Source organism: Lingula anatina, chromosome 1, assembly GCF_051362555.1.
Source record: "Lingula anatina isolate TDL-2025a chromosome 1, LinAna3.0, whole genome shotgun sequence".
Classification (NCBI taxonomy): Eukaryota; Metazoa; Brachiopoda; class Lingulata; order Lingulida; family Lingulidae; genus Lingula; species Lingula anatina.
Window position 1 is genome coordinate 28,560,017 of NC_141767.1, and position 18,547 is coordinate 28,578,563.

At 33.9% G+C, this 18,547-nt stretch overlaps 1 protein-coding gene across 4 annotated transcripts; it reads right to left on the minus strand.

Moving 5' to 3' along the window:
• Window positions 1–2,406: 2,406 nt before the first annotated feature.
• LOC106175943 (zinc-regulated GTPase metalloprotein activator 1) lies at window positions 2,407–16,975 on the minus strand. 4 transcript variants are annotated; one of them, XM_013558140.2, is made up of 16 exons: window positions 16,815–16,975; window positions 16,096–16,192; window positions 15,647–15,805; window positions 15,145–15,231; window positions 14,769–14,865; window positions 14,204–14,295; window positions 14,019–14,078; window positions 13,803–13,840; window positions 13,603–13,649; window positions 13,261–13,347; window positions 12,569–12,613; window positions 12,252–12,308; window positions 11,792–11,858; window positions 10,374–10,505; window positions 3,397–3,523; window positions 2,407–3,041 (listed from the first exon to the last, which is right to left on the minus strand). In XM_013558140.2, the coding sequence occupies exons 3-16, from the start codon at window positions 15,735–15,737 to the stop codon at window positions 2,959–2,961; spliced, it is 1,110 nt and encodes a 369-aa protein (XP_013413594.2). In that variant the 5' UTR covers window positions 15,738–15,805; window positions 16,096–16,192; window positions 16,815–16,975; the 3' UTR covers window positions 2,407–2,958. The 4 variants fall into 4 exon arrangements, with proteins under 4 accessions (XP_013413594.2, XP_013413592.2, XP_013413596.2 ...); XM_013558138.2 differs by having other exon boundaries at window positions 16,066–16,192; XM_013558142.2 differs by having other exon boundaries at window positions 16,052–16,192.
• Between the last annotated feature and the right edge of the window lie 1,572 nt (window positions 16,976–18,547).

Here is an 18,547-nt window from a genome sequence, read left to right on the forward strand (position 1 = left end):
TTGTTAGATTTAATCTGTTAATTTGATAATGTTTCTTATAAAAAGCTTGGTCGATTACTAAAACAGTCCAAATAATGCATTTCTTCAAATAAAAAGTTGGCAAGATGCAAGACAACAAAAAAAGATTGATTCTCCTCTCTATTTTCGGCTCCATAATCAAATATCCTTCTATTTTTTCTTCTCTGCAGCTTTTTTTGAGAGCAAAAATTATCTTATGTACACTAACATTTGCTCAGCGTTTTGTTTGCTGTTTCAATCTTTGGTCTTATCCAACGAACGCGTTTGGCTAAAATATTTCCTTGCTGCATTTACACGCCTATGTAAGCAAGCAATACACATGTTCCGATGTTTATTCTAAGTCTACATGGACTGGTCATTCTAACTCTCTTCTTCCCATTTACTTTTGTGTTTACTTGTTTAAGAAAAAGAAAGAAAGAAAGAAATACAAATTCATGTTAGGTATAATGCTAAATATTTGCAAGACAAACAAGCATATGAATGTTTCCTTTCCGTTTAAAACACGGAAAGTAAGTACAGTTTAGGTGAACGTCCTCGCTCACTGGAAGATGAAATATCATGGTAGCAGGTGACTACGCGTTTGGTTTAGGCTTACATCAAAACAACTCTATTTATTGGCATTGGTGTGTACTCTTTCATGTTGGAACAATTTCTTGGCGTGTTTTTCATCGCAATGGACAAATTTCCGAAGATAAATGGACCAACAAACGACCGCTAGACCGGGAGAATTTTCTTAACCGGCTCACGGTGAGGCAATGAAACGCCCATCAATTGAGGCCGGGACTTAGAGAAAAAAAAGAGAAAAAAAATCCTAATTGCATTTTCTTTATGAACTAGAGAAAAGGATTACGTTTGGAATGCTTGATTATTAATCATATTTTATTTATGTTTATTGTTCTCTAAATTGATGAAAAATAAAGAGGATCGCATTGAAATGACACTGCATAATTAAGCCACAGATTTTGAAAACCTTTACCTGTGATATCGTCGTCACATACATATCAAATTACCCCGCCCCCTCCTCCTTCAATTGCAACTTTTCATTAGATCATAAAATACTATAGCAGCATTTAAAATAGAAGAAGAAACTTAAATTGACACATACTACTACATTTTATAGGTAAATTGGGGAATGCAGACATTAAAACGGTTTTATAAATAGTTTTCTCTTATGACCGATGCAATCTCTATTTCATCTTTTTTCATAATACCTATTTATTAAAACAATATGACGTAAAAGTATATAAGCATATTACATAATTTGTATCATTTTGAAACAAAAACTCGCCCATTTTACCATTAAAGGATATTATATTCTTTGATGGCGTTAAAGAATTTTCTACCAAAACCTCCACAACTCTCACAGAATAAGGACCATTGTGCTTATGTACATGTATATATTTTATTGTTCACAAGTGCTATTATACACTAAAATCTCCGACGAGAGTGTTATTTCTCTCTTCCATATGTTCCCTCCATGAATTGACTGTTTTTCTAATCACCACGCGATTGGCCCTGTATCATTTAGAAGAAATAACATTTACTTTTGAGTAGTGAGGTCACCTGTCCGATAAAAGTAACTAATGATTACGAATGTGCTGCTGACGAACAATTAACAGCATATTTCGGAAGAAGAAATAAGCCACCTCAAAGTGGCCCGTGTGCTTTTATTGTTTTGCCACGTCTATAATTTCAAAGCGATGGGGCGATTTTTCACTGTAAATTATGACACTTTTACCGCATAACACCCTTTCGCCACTTCAAACTCAGCGCTTAAACGACACAGCAAAGTAAGCTGCAATGTGCGCGGAGCTGTTGCAACGTTTGTGATTACTTTTGCAGAAGGACCGATTAGATATCTTTTTTTCTTTTTCAAAGCATCATCCCATCTACCATCACGAAGGAATGTCTGATGAGATATGGAAACGTCTTTATCTGTGGATTAATGGCGTTTCAGCACAAAGAAGAACGAGTTTTCCCTTCTGGCAACAAACACGTTTTGCTATAAAGAATTATTTATAAGTCGGACCAGGCGTAGAATGTGAGCTCAGACGAAAACAAACATGTAGAGAGAAAACAAACAAGAAACCTATCAAACAGTCGACCTGTTACTGACTTTGATACATGTATTACGTATTCCCATTTGTTACAAAGTACATGCACATGCCTCTAAATAATAAATATTGGGGTTTTCCAAGATGAAAGCATACATTTCAAAATGTTTTGATAAAGTTAAGCATCATTTGCCAATAGATATTAGATAAATTGATTTCCTTATGTGTTAAAATAAGATTTTCATTTTTTTTTGTAAAAAAAAAAATTTAAGTCTACGTAGCAGTGCCTTTGCTTTAATGATAAAAAAATAAGTACACAAAGCAACTCAATATATACATACATTGTATATTTAAATTTATTTTTTTAAATTTATTATTCTAAAGTTTGCAGCTACACATCAATACCCAATGAGCATCTAGCTTTAAATTTCTTTGCATTAGAGCAACCATCTCTCTCTCATTTGGTTTGCTTAATGTATCTACAGATCTTTGTCATGACTATTGTGTTCTTCAAAAGCAAAGAATTTATTTCACGACTTACTCTTAAGACATATTGGATGTTACATGTTAACTATTTCAGATACTGCATCCAACTGCACTTGAGCTGTTCCAAAATCAGTTGTAACAACGGAACCTTTGACAATCAATGTTATGTGTTCACCCATTACTGTACCTACATGTACATGTATCTGAAGGCTCCATATACAAAATAGCATTACAATACCTTTATTCTATTTAATTATAAGTTTGGTAGAAATGTGCCTTTTTTATCTACATGTAACTCTGCAACGTCGAAATATATGTACAGAAATCTGCTCAAGTGACGCTAGTGAACACAGACATGATCTTTCTGATAACTCCAGACATACTGTTTGCACATGCCATATCAGCTGGATCCACTGTTACTTGTTTGTTCTTCAACCTTCATCATAAATAAATTCTGCAGAGTTTCCTTTTCTAGGTTTTTACCTATGCAATACGTGGAAAAAAAATTAAATAAAAAGAGTTCATATGAAAAACATGTTGATCAGTATGTTACAAAATCACAAAAAAGATAAAGGTTAAACTATTTTGTGTGTGTGTGAAAATATTTTTGTGATTCATAACATAATTTTTTATCTAATTCTTTAAAAAATAGTACAATATATCGTCATGTTTTGACGATAATGTTTATAATGCTTATGATATACAACCTTAATTTTCAAATTACAAATATAAGATTTGGCAGTAACATCGCAATCCATGTTGAGAAATACACTGTTATTTATATACAGACATTTATACAGACAATGATTCACACTGTATTCTGGGTGAAACAATTTACCTATAAAAACCAATCTGTTCATCCTCTGCTCTGATTCTTCCCATAGTGTTGTCTCCTGCCTGTCATACAATTCATGGACTGCTTGGACAATGACTCTCCTTGGACAGTCCACAATACTGGTGACTCCCTGAAATAAGACAGTCATACTCTGAGTAAATGACTGGCAGGTGGTGTATTACCCAACCTCATGGGTTACATGTAATTATAATAAAAGTTCTGCATTTTCAAGGGAAAAAAGCAAAGCTCCTGACAACTTTGTCATCAGACATATCTGGACATCGTGATTAATACCAAAACTGCTTGAAACAATCAACATAATACTCCAGTGCACTTTGATATTTGATCAGCACCTGGAAACCTCTATAACATGTAAGTGAATTAGCTAAGTTCTAATCTCCATTGTATAGCCTCTGATGGATGCCTAAAAAAACAACCTGGACTTCTGGTTGCTAAGTTTATTTTTCAAAAATCATACTCTAAATCATAAGAAATTATATATTTTCTAGGCAGGAATAATAAAACTTTACTATTCTTCCAATTTTACAAACTTCATTACATCGTATATTTTAGTTTTAGGCACATGTATTTGCACACTCATTTTGTGAGGCACACCCTAGTGGCACCCCCATTCAATGTGGTGCTATTACAACTTTCATGAAATATTGTTTATATTTCTTATTTGGATGGAATTAAATTTTGATTTCAATTTAATTTGGAACATTTGACACTTGGGGTTATGAGTGCACTCATATGTAACACTGCTCTTTTTTTAAAACCCCATCCCAAATAACTAAACATCACACACATGCTGTCAACTAAACACTGGCTGTAACTAAAATTTGGCTTTTGGATTTCTGTGCGCTGCTGTCAGTAAATCAAATCCTCTGTTGAAAAATTCTCCTCTCTCTCAAGTGTAAATGTTATTCCCACCAAGGTGAGAAGCTTCTCAACCTTTTCACATTTGAGCCATCATGTGGATTTCCTGCAACAAAGTGAAGCTATTCTAAACTGCGAATAAGCTGATCCTTTTTCCAAATGGAATTTTCAGCTTAAGCTGAATGTCATCATGGGGCTTGATCGAAGGTGTTAGAATAAAAAGCAGGAAAAAGAGGAAAAGAAACTAACTCTTTCCATCTGTAATGCATTGAGCAGAGTTGGGAGGAAATTTTAGTTAGAGCAACAAACATTGCAGTTACAAGCGGCATAATATTTGTTTTAACATCAAGTGACCTCAAATCTCGTGGCCAATCACATCACAGCTCGCCTGGGTGGTAGGGTTCCCTTCGTTGATCTTCTACTACACAAACCCATGTTTTTTACACTTTGAAAAACTCGGTAAATCTGGTACCCATTTGGCAAAATTGATTTCTTTGGTTCTCCCTCAGTGTCGGTTTACTGGGGAAAAAGCTGGCTGGCTGTCAGATGTAAGGCAAACATTTGCTGCAAAACTCAATCAAGACAGTTGTGTTTCTCCGGATCACTTAAAAGAAAGTCAAAATGCATATGGCTTTATACTCAAGTGAAAGCGCCCTGTTGTTTTCTTTATTTTTCTTCAGCTAACTTTACAGTCTGCATCTGTCTGCAACATGCCTGATGGCTTTGGGATTACTCCATTCCTCAACATTTGCTGATGTACTGGAAGAAAGAACATACCAAAACTTTTTTTTGCTGGTTGGAAGATGTAATGGTAGAATAGACATGCACTCTTTGCCTTCAAGAGGGTCTTGACTATTTGCTAATGTCTCTTCATTCTTATTGTAAATAACCCTTATCACTCTTCTATTGTAGCATGCCATATGTAACTTAATACAAACATCCCTTTTGAAAACTAATTGAAAATGCAGCTTACCTACATTATATCTTTTTAAAAAGATATCTGTTTTAGTACGTCTTATTATTTTTATATGATTTCATATGCAAAGATTTCATATGCAAACAATCTCAAATATGAATTAATTATTAGCACAATTAAAGCCTATGTTCCCTGTATGAAGGACTCCATTTTAAGTAAAAGGTGGAAAGAGAAAAGTTCTGAGGAAAATTAGCTGACCAATGTTAAGAAGCAGCAGTTATTTAGCACATAAGGTTATTTAATTACATTACTTGTATCAAACCTTAAAGATATAAGTTTATATAATTTGATAAGGAAGCAGCAGAGTGTATCATATCGATTGCATGCTACAAATTTTCCAAGAAGCTGTTTTCTGAAAACACCTGTATTTCTGTCAAAAAAAGTCTGTCTAACATTTATCAAAAACTTGTGCTTTCAAGTATGATTTCTGCCATGAACTTGGTCAAATATGAAAGAAAAACATTAACAAAATTTAAGGGCAATTAGGTTCACATAAAATGTTCCCAAGTTTTTTTTCTTGAAAAGAACAAAATAACAGTTTACAGAAAATAAATCAAAAGGTGGTTCAAGCAAAATGAATCCTGAGCAGCAAACAAAAAAGAAAAAAAGAGGCAAAAAAAAAATAAATAAATAAAATAAAAATAAATTAAAACAGATTTGTCACAAAAATGTTTCTTCATACTTATATATGGGAAAGCACATGGGCATAAGTGGGGGTGAGGGCAACAGGGGAAACACACATATACACAGTATGTGCATGTATGACCTTATAGCACCACTGCTACAACTGACACCCTAAAAGTACTGGGCACCTGTTGTTCATAAATACCCCCTTAATGGGGTGGGTGGACACGGTCTGGTGATTGATGGCTAGCCAATGGGCACAGGTGGAGAGTCCAAGGTCAACTTGGAGAGTCGGGTCTGAAACCCCCGTCTGCACTAAAACCCAGGGGTTTCCTGAAACACTGATGACTTTATTTGGTGCTAAAAAGTGGTATTGGAACTTATATACATGTATATTTCAAGGGTATTTTTTAGTTTGAAAGAATACAAAATGATGATAAGTTTGCCTAGAACAAGAATAATGTCGATCACAACAGGAAAATTCAAATTTTCTTATCAAATATGCAATTCAATAACAAATCTTTTTAAAGATTTAAAAATCCTGAATACTTACTGGGCCCAGCCAGTATATTGACATTTAAATGCCCATGTCTTTACCCAAAAAATTCTTGCCTGCAGACAATTTCAAAATTCTTTCGTTTGTAATAAACAACAGAAAAAATATTATTTTTAAAATTGCACTAAATATTGGTTCTAGGGTTTCCCTCCGGAAATACTGGGGTTAGAATATGGGACAAATATTGCCTGTACAAAGTACTGGGAAATAGGACTATAGTTTATTTTGAACTACACATGCCATTTCTGTCACCCTGGCTAAACATATATGAATTCGGCAAGTGTAACATTAAATTCATTCTTATGTCAACCCCTAGGGTTTTTGGTTTTTTTATCACTCCATTTTGGTTATTTCTACATTCATTTTTACTATTATAACATGTTTTGCAATAAAACTTTGCTGAACAAACTCAAAATTCACTGCTTTGCATTCTTGTTCATTACCGGATGTACCTATTTTGGTAGGAATACCCATTTTGGCATAACATATACACATGTAGCCTTACTTTAATTTTCAATCTAATTCATCATAAATTTGCTATCCCCTCACAATAAAATATTCATTCTTGGTGAAGCGCATATTGTTGAAATATCATTTCCCAACACTCTGGGGGTTGCAAGCGATGTAGGTGGTGCAAAATACAAACCAGAACATCTTGTTTCCATGGTAACCTTTTGTGCAAAGGGTACAAATTGCATTACACGGGCAAACACATGCACATGCCAAAGACTATTTAAGCAAACACTCAATTCCAACTGATATTTTGAAAGATGGGCCCATGTTAAAACTAGGGGACCAGTTAAGTCAAGTTTTTGCAATAAATTGCATATTTGTTATTGTAGTCCTCATTGAGACAATTACCGTAATTCTAACCATAGCTACACTGGCGGTAGAAAAACAAAAGGTCGCGGTTTGGCCGTTGGGGAAGTTGTACATATCTTTCTACAAATATTGACTCTGTAAATTTTCTTACAAGATACATCCATTCCTTTCTTAATTATCTTAACGTGTCAAAGCGGTTTTCACTTTGCCAATTTGAGCCTGCATTTTGGTTGGTGGAGCAGAGGGAAACACACACAGACAGTAATGGCCCAATTAATTATGTTCTATATCTTTCCAATGGTTTCCACATGACAAGTTTGCAGAACCTTCTGTTTTTTTCCTTTTTAGATTTGATTCCATTTACTATCTGTTTTCTTTACAGGCAAAGGGTGTGAAGTTTAGCTGTTCAGCCAAGTACAATAAAAACATTATACCTTTTCAAATTTCAAGCTTACAACATCAATCTGAAGACAGCTAAAACTATACCTTCCTAGGAATGTGAAGGGAATTATACTTAATCTTATATTTAAAATTCGTAAATGAAGCTTACAAACAAAATATATAAAAACTAAAATTACATGTCTCTCATCATATTATTATTTGGATTCAGTAATATATATTACAAATTTTCAACATAACAAAAAATCGTTTACAACAAACATAGCTGAAGAGTCCTCACTAATCTATTTCATATTTCCACAACTAGTTGTGCTAAATCCATTTGTTTCTAGCAAAAATGTGGAAACTGTATCATTCCCATTTCTCTGTTGGAGAACACGATTTAGGTGGAGGAGATTATGCTAGTAATTGTTTGACATCCCTGCGCCATGTGCTACACACGGTCGCTGCATGTGTGGTTTGCAGAAAATCATCCCCGAACAATGATTAAAGAATTGGTTCACTAATCAAATACCAATTTAACACAATGCCAATCTGTAGAATAGCAGAAAGAAAGAAAATCTTTATCATTACAGTATTTAAACAGAAAAGTACATTTTTTAAACATCTCGAAGTAGTGTACTTATCTGCCTTCATTTGTTAATAACACATTTTGGAATTTAGAAAGGAATTTTCTTAACCATATGTATTGTTTTAACTTTTGTATAAACAATCTGCAGTGTATAAAACCTTAACACAATCCATTTATTCAGCCATATATTTGGTTTGTGGGGACCAGAAAATATGGGAGAACATACCCATACCAAATAGATTTCATTTTTTCACAATTTTTAATTGTAAGTGTCCATCTCTATTATTCTATTCTTACTTTGCAGATTAAGGTTTTTCTATCATGTCCTAATAACATAACCTTATCCATTTCTGTTTTAAAAATGCCAAAATGCCATTGGTTACTTATCTGTTTATTCTGGCTTATAAACAACAAAATAAAATCATGAAATCACACTGTTATACCTTCTTAGTTAGTTCAAAAACCTTTCAAATGTTCCTCATTGTGCAATCATGCTGGTGATAAAATTTTGGCAGCATATTGCTGACACTCCATCAATCTCCATTAGATAGCACTTCATTCTCTTCCATGTATATATCATTGTTAACCTCAATTTAATTAGTGAAAAAAATATACCAAGGCAATATCTTCCAGAGTGCTCAATATAGGTGTAAATTTCTTACATCCAAGAATTAATGGCTCATTTTGGAAGTTCAATTAAAATACACATTTCTGGTAGTAGGGAGGCTTAGACAAAAGTTTTACAGGTATGATAATTTACTTGCTTGTTATTAACACAGTCCTCACCTAATATTTGGCACCTGGACTAAACTGTCACCAAATATCAGCCCCTCCTTCAGAAGAAATTTATTCTTTGGAGTCGCGGTTCTGTCCGAGCACTTACAGAGAGGGAGGCTTGGTAAGGCTGGTCCACTCTCCTGCAACCACACACAGTTGCATAAGGACCACTATCAAAACATTACACTGTTTTGTTATTGCTTCCTTCAAATGTGATTTCCATAATATTTTTTCTACTTGTCAAATCTAATTTCATCCAAATTCTCCAGTGGTGCCCCCAGGTGCTGGTATCAATAAATTGCAAGATGGTAAAAATGTGGCCAATCGCACAAATTGATGTCAAAACAGCTCTATGTGGGAGGCGGCTCTGGGCCGCATTTAAGGGTGTGTTGAGGAATATTAGCCCCAGCTAACATAGCACAAGTTTTGACTCTTCTCAGAATAGAGTATATTGACTTTGTACTGCGAGCTGCATAACCGTACTGGCTGCCAGATACAAATTACCTTCTCTCATATGTGCCTTATTATTTATCATGAACTTGGTATTTAATAGCATGTATATAATGAATGTATTAATGTACAAGTTATGTCTAATACATACACACATAAATAGAGATACAGCTGAACGTATATCTGTAACATCACCTAGTCAAACAGAGCAGTTTTGTATCTAGTAAACGTACAGAAGCACTGTAACAAACCTGCAGAAATGCCTGCAATCAAATATTATCAATAAATTCATTATTTTAGAGATCAGAATTTGTTAAGGTACATAGTTTCCACTTGTGCTTGCTGTAAAAATAACGTGGGATAGTTTTCAAGGAAGTCCAAGAGGACAACAGTTGACAAATACTACATAAAACCAATTGTGATAGCACATGAAATGTTTCCACTTGTTGACTCTACCTCATAAATTCATTCAAGTCAATGTTACAAAACAAATTTTCCAGATCAAATAATTTAAAATTTCTCTCATTTGGACCATAATTCTTTATCATCCCTCACCACAATAAAGGCATAACCTCAAATTTTATTTTTTTTAAATAATTAGATTCGTAACATGGCATATTTGAGTAATATACAGGGGGTGTATTGTAGTCATTGTTAGTCTGAAATGCTGTATTTTGACACACATAATCCTGCCAAAATAAAATGAGCCTATCAAGCATAAGCCTAGCAAAGTAAAATGAGCATTTCAAAGCTACTTGTATTGTTATGTTTACATTAGAATATAGAAAAAATCATAAAATGCTAATAAATATACAATAAAAGTAAATAAGATAAATTTTTTTGTCATTTTTTTTCTTTTTCTACAAATTATGTTATTTCACTAAAACAAAAATCAGCTGGAGAAACCAAAACAAATAACCCAATACCTTCATCCGTAGTATATCCATTGTATTCCCCCCAGGGTTGGTCACTTTCTCCCAAAGGACTGTGTCCATGAACTCATTCAGTGCTGCCTTAGTGAGGCTTCCCTCAACCTCAAATGTCACTGTTGTCACAGTCTGAATTGAAATGAAAAAACATGCTTTTTAAACAAAGAACCACTGGTCCCAGTCAACCACTACGAACATGAAGGATGAGAGTTTTTCATCCACAATGACTGCTAGTGATGCAAAATCAATTTGGAAATTTAAGTCACCATTTTCACATTTGACCTTGTATATTTTTTTAAACAATATGGTGCAGGCTTTGGTAGTTATAATAATAATTTGTTCAAGATAAGAAAAAATCAAAGTCTACCTGGTATATTTTGTCTTTATATTTTTATCAATACTTTCATGTAGAGAGTTTTTTCTTCTGTACCTTAATTTATACTTTTTTGTGTTGTTTGATTCATTAATTATTTTGTTGCAAAATTTAGTACTGACATTAATCATAATGTAAAACAGAAATAGTAAGATATGAAATTTAAAATCAATTTTATGAGCATTGTCCTTATAATATTTATAAATATAAATGTAAAGAAACAGAGAATAAAATTTACAAGACAATCTAATGTGCTGAACTTGGAAATAAAATAAAAATTTTCTCACAGGACTCCATCTTAAATATCAATTCTAACCTTTCAGTCTCTATAATACTCTGAACAATAGAAAATGTGTAAAAATAATTCTTAATAACCAAGCTTTGTTTATGGTAGCTTATGTGCATGGTTTGTCACTCAATTTCCTTTTGTTTTTTTTGAGAGAGGGGACTTCACCATGCCCTTTAATAAGTAGATTCCACTTTACCATTGCCTAAAGGTACTTGTGACCTTACTAAGAAATGTTCCTAGTTTAAAGCAAAAACAGTGATGAAAGCATCTGAAAATCAATGTCAAAATCACTTTATACGTGGTAAATAAATTCTGGAAAAGAAACATCACCTTTGCGCCACATCTGATTACATAGGACTGAGCTTTCCATTTCTGAAACTATTTTTAGATCTAAAAAAATAAATTGATGTTTTTACTTATTTGCAGTAATATGGTTAAAAACAGGCATTATTGCAAAAGTGGCACAAATTTCACAAAAATAAATACAGCGATCAAAGAAATCATGAACTCACAAATATGATCATAATAGGCAGGGTAAGTGAGTTAGTAGGTGCTATGCAGTACATAGCATGAGAATTTCAGTAATTCATTTTTTAAAAATAAAAAATGTAGCCATCTACTTGATATGTCTGTCATACTGTTTGTTTCTGTGTATAAAAACCAAGGGAACCTCTTCAACCTCATGCCTTTTATGCCACTGTGTTTTAACTAAAAATGCTGGTGTCAACCAAGCATATATCCTGTGCCACTTACCTTGTCTAAATGATGTGATCCACCAGCAGTGTTCTGATTCCCCTTGAAGTTAAATATCTCATCAACACTGTAACATTAGAACAAGTTAAGTTCTCTCAAAATAACATTTTCCAAAAGTAAAGCATAAAAAGAATAATTAAAAATATTATAATTAGATTTTTTAAAATAAATTTTTTAGTTTTCCCTACAGTAAGTGAAAAACTAAAAATGTGGGAGTACATGAAATACACAATAAAGACTTTTGTTATTTAGATTATTTAGAAAGAAAACTTAAATGAAAGGGAAAATTGTAAAATAAATTATTCCAGTATGATTTGCTGACCATGATGCCATTCTTAAAAAGTCTACTTTTCTAATAACATGCATGTATATAATGACTAGTAATTTAAGTGAAAATTCTCCATGATTCCTAATATGTATTTTTTCAAGTACTATAGCTTAATATGTGTCATTCACTAACCTACTCCTGCTTCTGCCATCATAGGCATTAAGATCCAGGATCTGAGGAAGATCAACTCTGCAAAACAGAAAATATTAATAGTTCAATTCCATCAAAACTATACATTTTCTAATCGACTTTCATATACAATCCACATGTATCTTAGCATCAAGACAATTAGCTTTTCCTAAGTTTTAATTTCTTAAATAAATCCAAATTTCATTTTTCGAACTTTGCCACAAGATGCAAATCTTTGAGAGCCCAGATATCATTCTTCCCAGTACCGTGCTGATTGTGCTTGATGTGATGAGATTTGAGAGCATGCTGCTTTAACTTACTGTGCTTGTTGAGTTTCCATCCTTCTAGCAACACTGTTTATAGAGCTGTAAATAAAGAATTCAAATTTAGTGAAAAAAGTACTTACATAACAAAATGGGCAATGGCTGTTATAAATGTGAAATACATCACAAGGTCTTTAAACATACATGCACATCACAACTTCATTTAGAAAGTATAATGACCCTATCAGGAAAGTGATAGGATCAGGATATACAATGCCTCTGCCATAAATTTAAAATATTGTCCTTCAATGCTATCTAAAATATCAGTATAATACAGATTATTTTATATAACCATCATATGTTTACAGCTGAATGTCTTTAGTCTAGTATATTACGAGCTGCAGCTGCACTAAGCAAAACAGAATGCTACATAATATCACTTATGACAGACAGCTCACATGTTTCACTTCACCATGACTAAACAAAGTATTGTCTGTTCCCAGCTGTTATTAAACTGAAAAATCCGATGTTTAAATACCCACGCCACTTTCAAACACTTAGACTTTTTCAGTGAAACAAAGATGTAAATGACATTAATGCATATGTCACGTTGTACCATAGGATAAAAAATTTTATTTATGCACATATTACACTCGTCAGTGACATACAAATATATGAAACAGTAAAATGTCTAAATATGTGAGAAGAGCAATATCATTAAATAACCATACCCACTTGTGTCACATTACCTTAGCTGAGCTCTCAAGTCATTCAGTTCCTCATCATTGACTAAATCTGTTTTGTTTATTATAATCACATCTGCCAGTGCAACTTGACTGAAAGGCAAATGTTTCTTTTCAAATGTCAGTAATAAATGAGCCTTCACCAATAGCAACTAATGTTATACTCAATTTTTAAAATAGAAATTTAATGTAAATGTAAAATATGCATGCACCCATATATCTGGATTTATAAAATTTAAGTCAAAATGTCAAAAATAACAAATGCATACTAGTTGATGGATCTTATTCTTCACATGATTTCTTCAAAAGCTGGTATTCTTCATTCAAGAAAAAGGTGTGTAAGCTCACCTAACTGCCTCATTGATGACACCATCTGGTTTCTGTTCCAACAGGTGCTGAAAGATACAGTAATGCTGGTAGATTAAAATACATGTACTCACAGGAACATCCAAGAGGACAAAGAGAGACATCCCGTGATCAGTGACTTAAAAATAAAATTCAATATATAGTATGCGATATACGTGATTTTTACTTTAAATTGTACTTACCTGCAAACAGAACTTTGCATCCACAACTGTCACAATTCCTAAAAAAATAAAATCCATCTTAAAAACAAACCCCCCTTTAAAGTAACAAACAATATACAAGCTTGAACAAAAAATGTAAAATGCTCAGTTTTGCCTTGTGTTCGTGTGATACTGTTTTTCTTTCATGTTTTTCTCTCTGGTATGGATAAGAGATTATTGACATATAAAAATACTTACCATCTAGATAAATATCACTACACAACTCTTCATCTATCCAAAACATTGATGCTATAGGACCTATGAAAAAACAGAAAAAAAGCACCATCATCTTTTGGAAAAATTTGCCAACTTCTGTATTCAAAATGTTCATGCACGTTAAAAAAAACCATTTAAATAATCACAAACCACATAAGTATAAATACCTGGATCAGCTAGACCCGTTGTTTCCAATAAAATGTAATCAAATTTTCCTTTCTTTTTCATCAAATTTTCAATGGCCTGGACCCCATTGTCTCTGCAAGGAAAAATGAATATATTCATTTTCTATTCATAAAGAGATTAGACATACAAGAGATTTTCATTTCAACAACCACTGGTTATAGAAAAATAATACAAAGTCTTCAATTTTCATTCAGATCTTGTTCACATAAAGCCCGTAGAATCTGAACAAATTTTATTTTAAATTTTTAAATGAACAACAGCTTTTTCCAACTGAATAACAATATGAATGTCAGCTTTTGAAAGAGCAAAAAGCTCATGAAATGCAGTATGTATGCTTTTAAATTAGTTTTCTCTTCCTGCATTTAGAAAAATGTTGACCTGGAATTCAGAATCCATTATACATTGCTGTCAGTTTGTTTCAAATACTGAACTACATAACTCTAAAAAGGAACAGGTTTCAGGGAGGAGTAGCAGTATCCAACTGCAGATATTCCCTTCAAACCTAGTGCTTTCTTTTGTGTGTTTGTGTGTGTTTATTCAACTTACTTAACTGAACAACAGAGACAACCATTCCTCAGCTCTAACCATTCTTCATACAGTTCTCCAGACTGCCCTATGGACATTGACTTTTCTATTGCACTGCCTGACAGCACAAACCATGAAAAGTAAATTATAATGCAATCAATTGTGTTACACTTACTTTGTGATCCAACTTTTCTCTGAGAGACACTTGTGTCATTTCAATATTGAACTGGTGAAAGATATAGCTTTAGGTTAGTGAGCCCATTTTACAACTTTGTCTGATGAATACATGGACTTTTCATAAATTTCTCCCCAAATATGACAAGAAATATTTAACATTACCTTAAAAAAACCTTCAACTGCTTTTAAACTACTAGTATTTGCCCTGTATTAATCTTACCTTCCCCAAACTCATTAAGGATGACAGCAATTCGCTTGCCATGTTGCTCAGTCAGGATGTAATTCAACAAGGTTGTTTTGCCTGCACCTGAAATAAATACAACAGTATGGAGTTTAAAAAAAAGAAAAAAAAAAAAAACAAAGCATACAGTGTCTGTGAATAAATACATTTTGAAAAACCATCCCTGTAAAAAGGCAAATAAATGAACAGTAGGTAAACTGAACTTTTTCATGTTACAATGTGAAGGGTTTCTTTTCTCTTGTGGCTCACATTAATAAATAAATTAATTCATTTTTATTAATTTAATTTCTACAAAAGGTACAGAATAATTATGATTGGCAGGTTAAAGAAACTGATACAAACATCAACATTCTTGAAAATAGTAAGTTTTTGGTCACAACAAAACATATGCCGCAGAGGACGTAGTTGCTGTAGCAAACAAACATAAACTGAGTAAACTTTTGACCAGGTCAGTCAGCCTTGGCTGTGTAGGAATGCATACCTAAGAAACCAGTTATGACGGTGACAGGGACTTTCGTTATCTCAGCTGGTACCAACTCTGGAATACACTCCTCGTCTTCGGAACCAGACATGACTCAGCTTGGCTGTTACAGCAGTTTGGGACACAGTTTGATGCTTCAAAAACATCCACTAGGAGAACCTATATAGTATAATACACTAGAAGTATCTGATATATAGGTGCTACACATTATACCAGTATAACACTGATACAGTGAAATTCAATTTCCTTTATCATGAATAAATGTGAAGCAGATATTTTTAGGGATACAAGTTACAATAACATTCTGTTGTGCAAATTTTATATGTAATGCCAAAGATTTTAGGTAAAATTGAATTCTTGAAAAATATTTTTCTTCCCATTAATAAATCACCACTGGACCTGTACCATGTACATGGTACCTGCAGCTCTATGTTATGAATTTTTATGACCTCTGAAATCTGGGGTTCGCTATTGTAAAGGTCCACTATTTTAGAAGATGCAGGGTTCACTATTCCGAAGAGTTCTCTCTCACAAGGGTTCGCTATTCTGAAAAAGAGTATTGATATACAGTACAGTACAACCGCTTCACTTCATGAATTGTATTAGCAGTGTAATTGGAACATGATCCGGCGTAATGAGTATTTCTTTCTTTGCAACCCTCTGAACATGTTTTTCGGAAGAACAGATTGTATTATGGAATAGCAAATTTGAAATAGCGAAAAACTCCAGCGGAGTGCTGAACCTTCAAAATTGTATACCTTCATGATAACAGACCTCTGAAATGGTGACCTTCATAACCAAGGCGCATCCGAGGGTTTTTATCAATGAAAAGGTCTAAATGTGGAATTTTCAAACGCAGATAAGAAGTAGCATAACTTTACTAGGCTGTAACTGTTATTGTTCAGTTAAACAACCGAAAATTCTAACGTTAATGTTATAAAGCTGACTTTGTTAATTAGAGGCTGGGATAGCGCTAACACTCGCCAATTTAGCCAAATGCTAAAACTGACTGAAATTGGCTAAAGAAAAAGGGCTTGATTTGACATGTTTTAGCCAAATTATAATTATAACCATTTTGATAACAAATTGACAAAAATGTGGTGATATGGCTAAGCGAAAAAAATTGCCAGCGCTACCCCAGAGAGGGAATTCTGAGTCTTGATCTTACCCTGATTGATCGATAGATTCTTTATTCCTGATCTGAGCTAAATCAAAGGACCTGACCGATTGATTTGTCTAGCCGATCGGTAACATGGCGATAAAGATAGGTGCATAGTTGCCCATGGTGCAAAATTTACCTGGAAATACGGTTAGTTCTAGTGTTATGTTGCGTTGAGTGAATTTTTTGTATGTAGTACAATTAATCATTCAAATCAAGCACTAATTATATTTTTAAAGATACAGTGTTTAATAAATCACATATATTAAGTTATTTTCATTACAGTTATATCAAATCTTTACAATATATTTATTAGGTTGAGTCTACAATTTTAAGGGACGAGCCAAATAGCGTGTAAAAACAAACCTTTCTCAATTGAAGAACGTTTAAGAATTTCAAGACAAGCCCAACATTATCGTGAAGCTCACGTACACGTGTGTGTGTGTGTGTGTGTCACACATTGAATGTCTTTTATGATCATACGTCGACAGTCAATTTTTAATCAGATAAATAGTCAATGTAATGTTAAACACCGCACGTACGTTTTTTAGCATACGCACACATTACATGTGCAATGTACCTATTTTTGTATGATACATTTTTTCGGCTGATTATTAAAATGAACTGCCTAGCATATGGTACTACTTGTGCATGTGTAGCTGTACTGTACATGTACTAGACATGACTAGCACATTGTTTGTACGTAACGACTTCCCGTGTTGTACAGTACTGGAAGGGGCGGATCCAGGAATATTTGGGGCGGAGGGGGAGGAGGGGTCTGCAGATGCGAAGCTGTCCCGACTCCCCCCCTCCCCCCCCCCCCCCTCCCCCGTTGGTATTTTAGAGGACGAACGAATCTATTTTCTACGGTTTAGATTTTTTTACCAGAGACTGAAGGAGGGGTCAAGACCCCCCTGACCCCCCCCCCCCTTTAAATCCGCCACTGAAGTATGACTTGCCTTTTATATTTATGTCTTTTTTTTTGTGTCTGTCACTGAATGCAATCACGGCTCCTTGACGATAATATGATAATGTTGTTTTCTTGTTGTTTAATTATAATTCATTTGTAGATACTAGATGGGTAAACTAATCCCCACAATATGGTACTCTGTAGACGATTAAGCGCCTTAGATAAACAAAAAGAATCGCAAACTTTCCTTGTTTTTATTATGGTATAGATAAAGTACGAGGCGCTGAGCTTTACGCGAAATAGAGCAGATTTTAAAGGGAACCGGAGAAGATCAGCATTGGTCAGAATTGTGCCGGAAGTGACGTGCAGTGGTGTTAGAAACGAAGCTGAGTGGTCATTTTAACATAGAGGTGAACGGCAGTGAAGATGGGTTGTCGGAGGAAAAAGAAGTTTTCTAAACAACATGGTAAGATAACTCTCTTTTTTTACGCATTTTGGGCAGAGAAAACTTGTAGAAATAATAAATGCATGATATGAAAACGTGACACGGAACTTGAAGGTGCAAAATCGTGCTTAATTTGCGGTCAACTTGTTTAGAAATAAATGCTGCGTCGACCGCCAGCGCGACAAAAAGCGTAAAGGGGAAATAATTCCCGGGAGTCTATAAATCGTTGTCATGTGGAAATTTGGCATTAATATAATCCGATATGTCCATATCTAAGTATTTTTGGGTGTTTTATGGTATGGGCTGCAATTAAAACGATGTTTTAGAGGTCTTGAAGGGCCTTGTGAAAACCAGGAAGTAGTTCGTTACTAACAAGTGGAATGTACC

Bases quoted from the DNA above. Each gene is read 5' to 3' on its own strand.
- LOC106175943 (XM_013558140.2), bottom strand. From the start codon at position 15,737: ATGTCTGGTTCCGAAGACGAGGAGTGTATTCCAGAGTTGGTACCAGCT. The intron at 12,614-13,260 runs GTAATGTGACAC...CTTTATTTACAG, and splicing joins GACTTGAGAGCTCAGCTAAG to CTCTATAAACAGTGTTGCTA. The intron at 3,042-3,396 runs GTAAATTGTTTC...CGTATTGCATAG, and splicing joins GAACAGATTGGTTTTTATAG to GTAAAAACCTAGAAAAGGAA.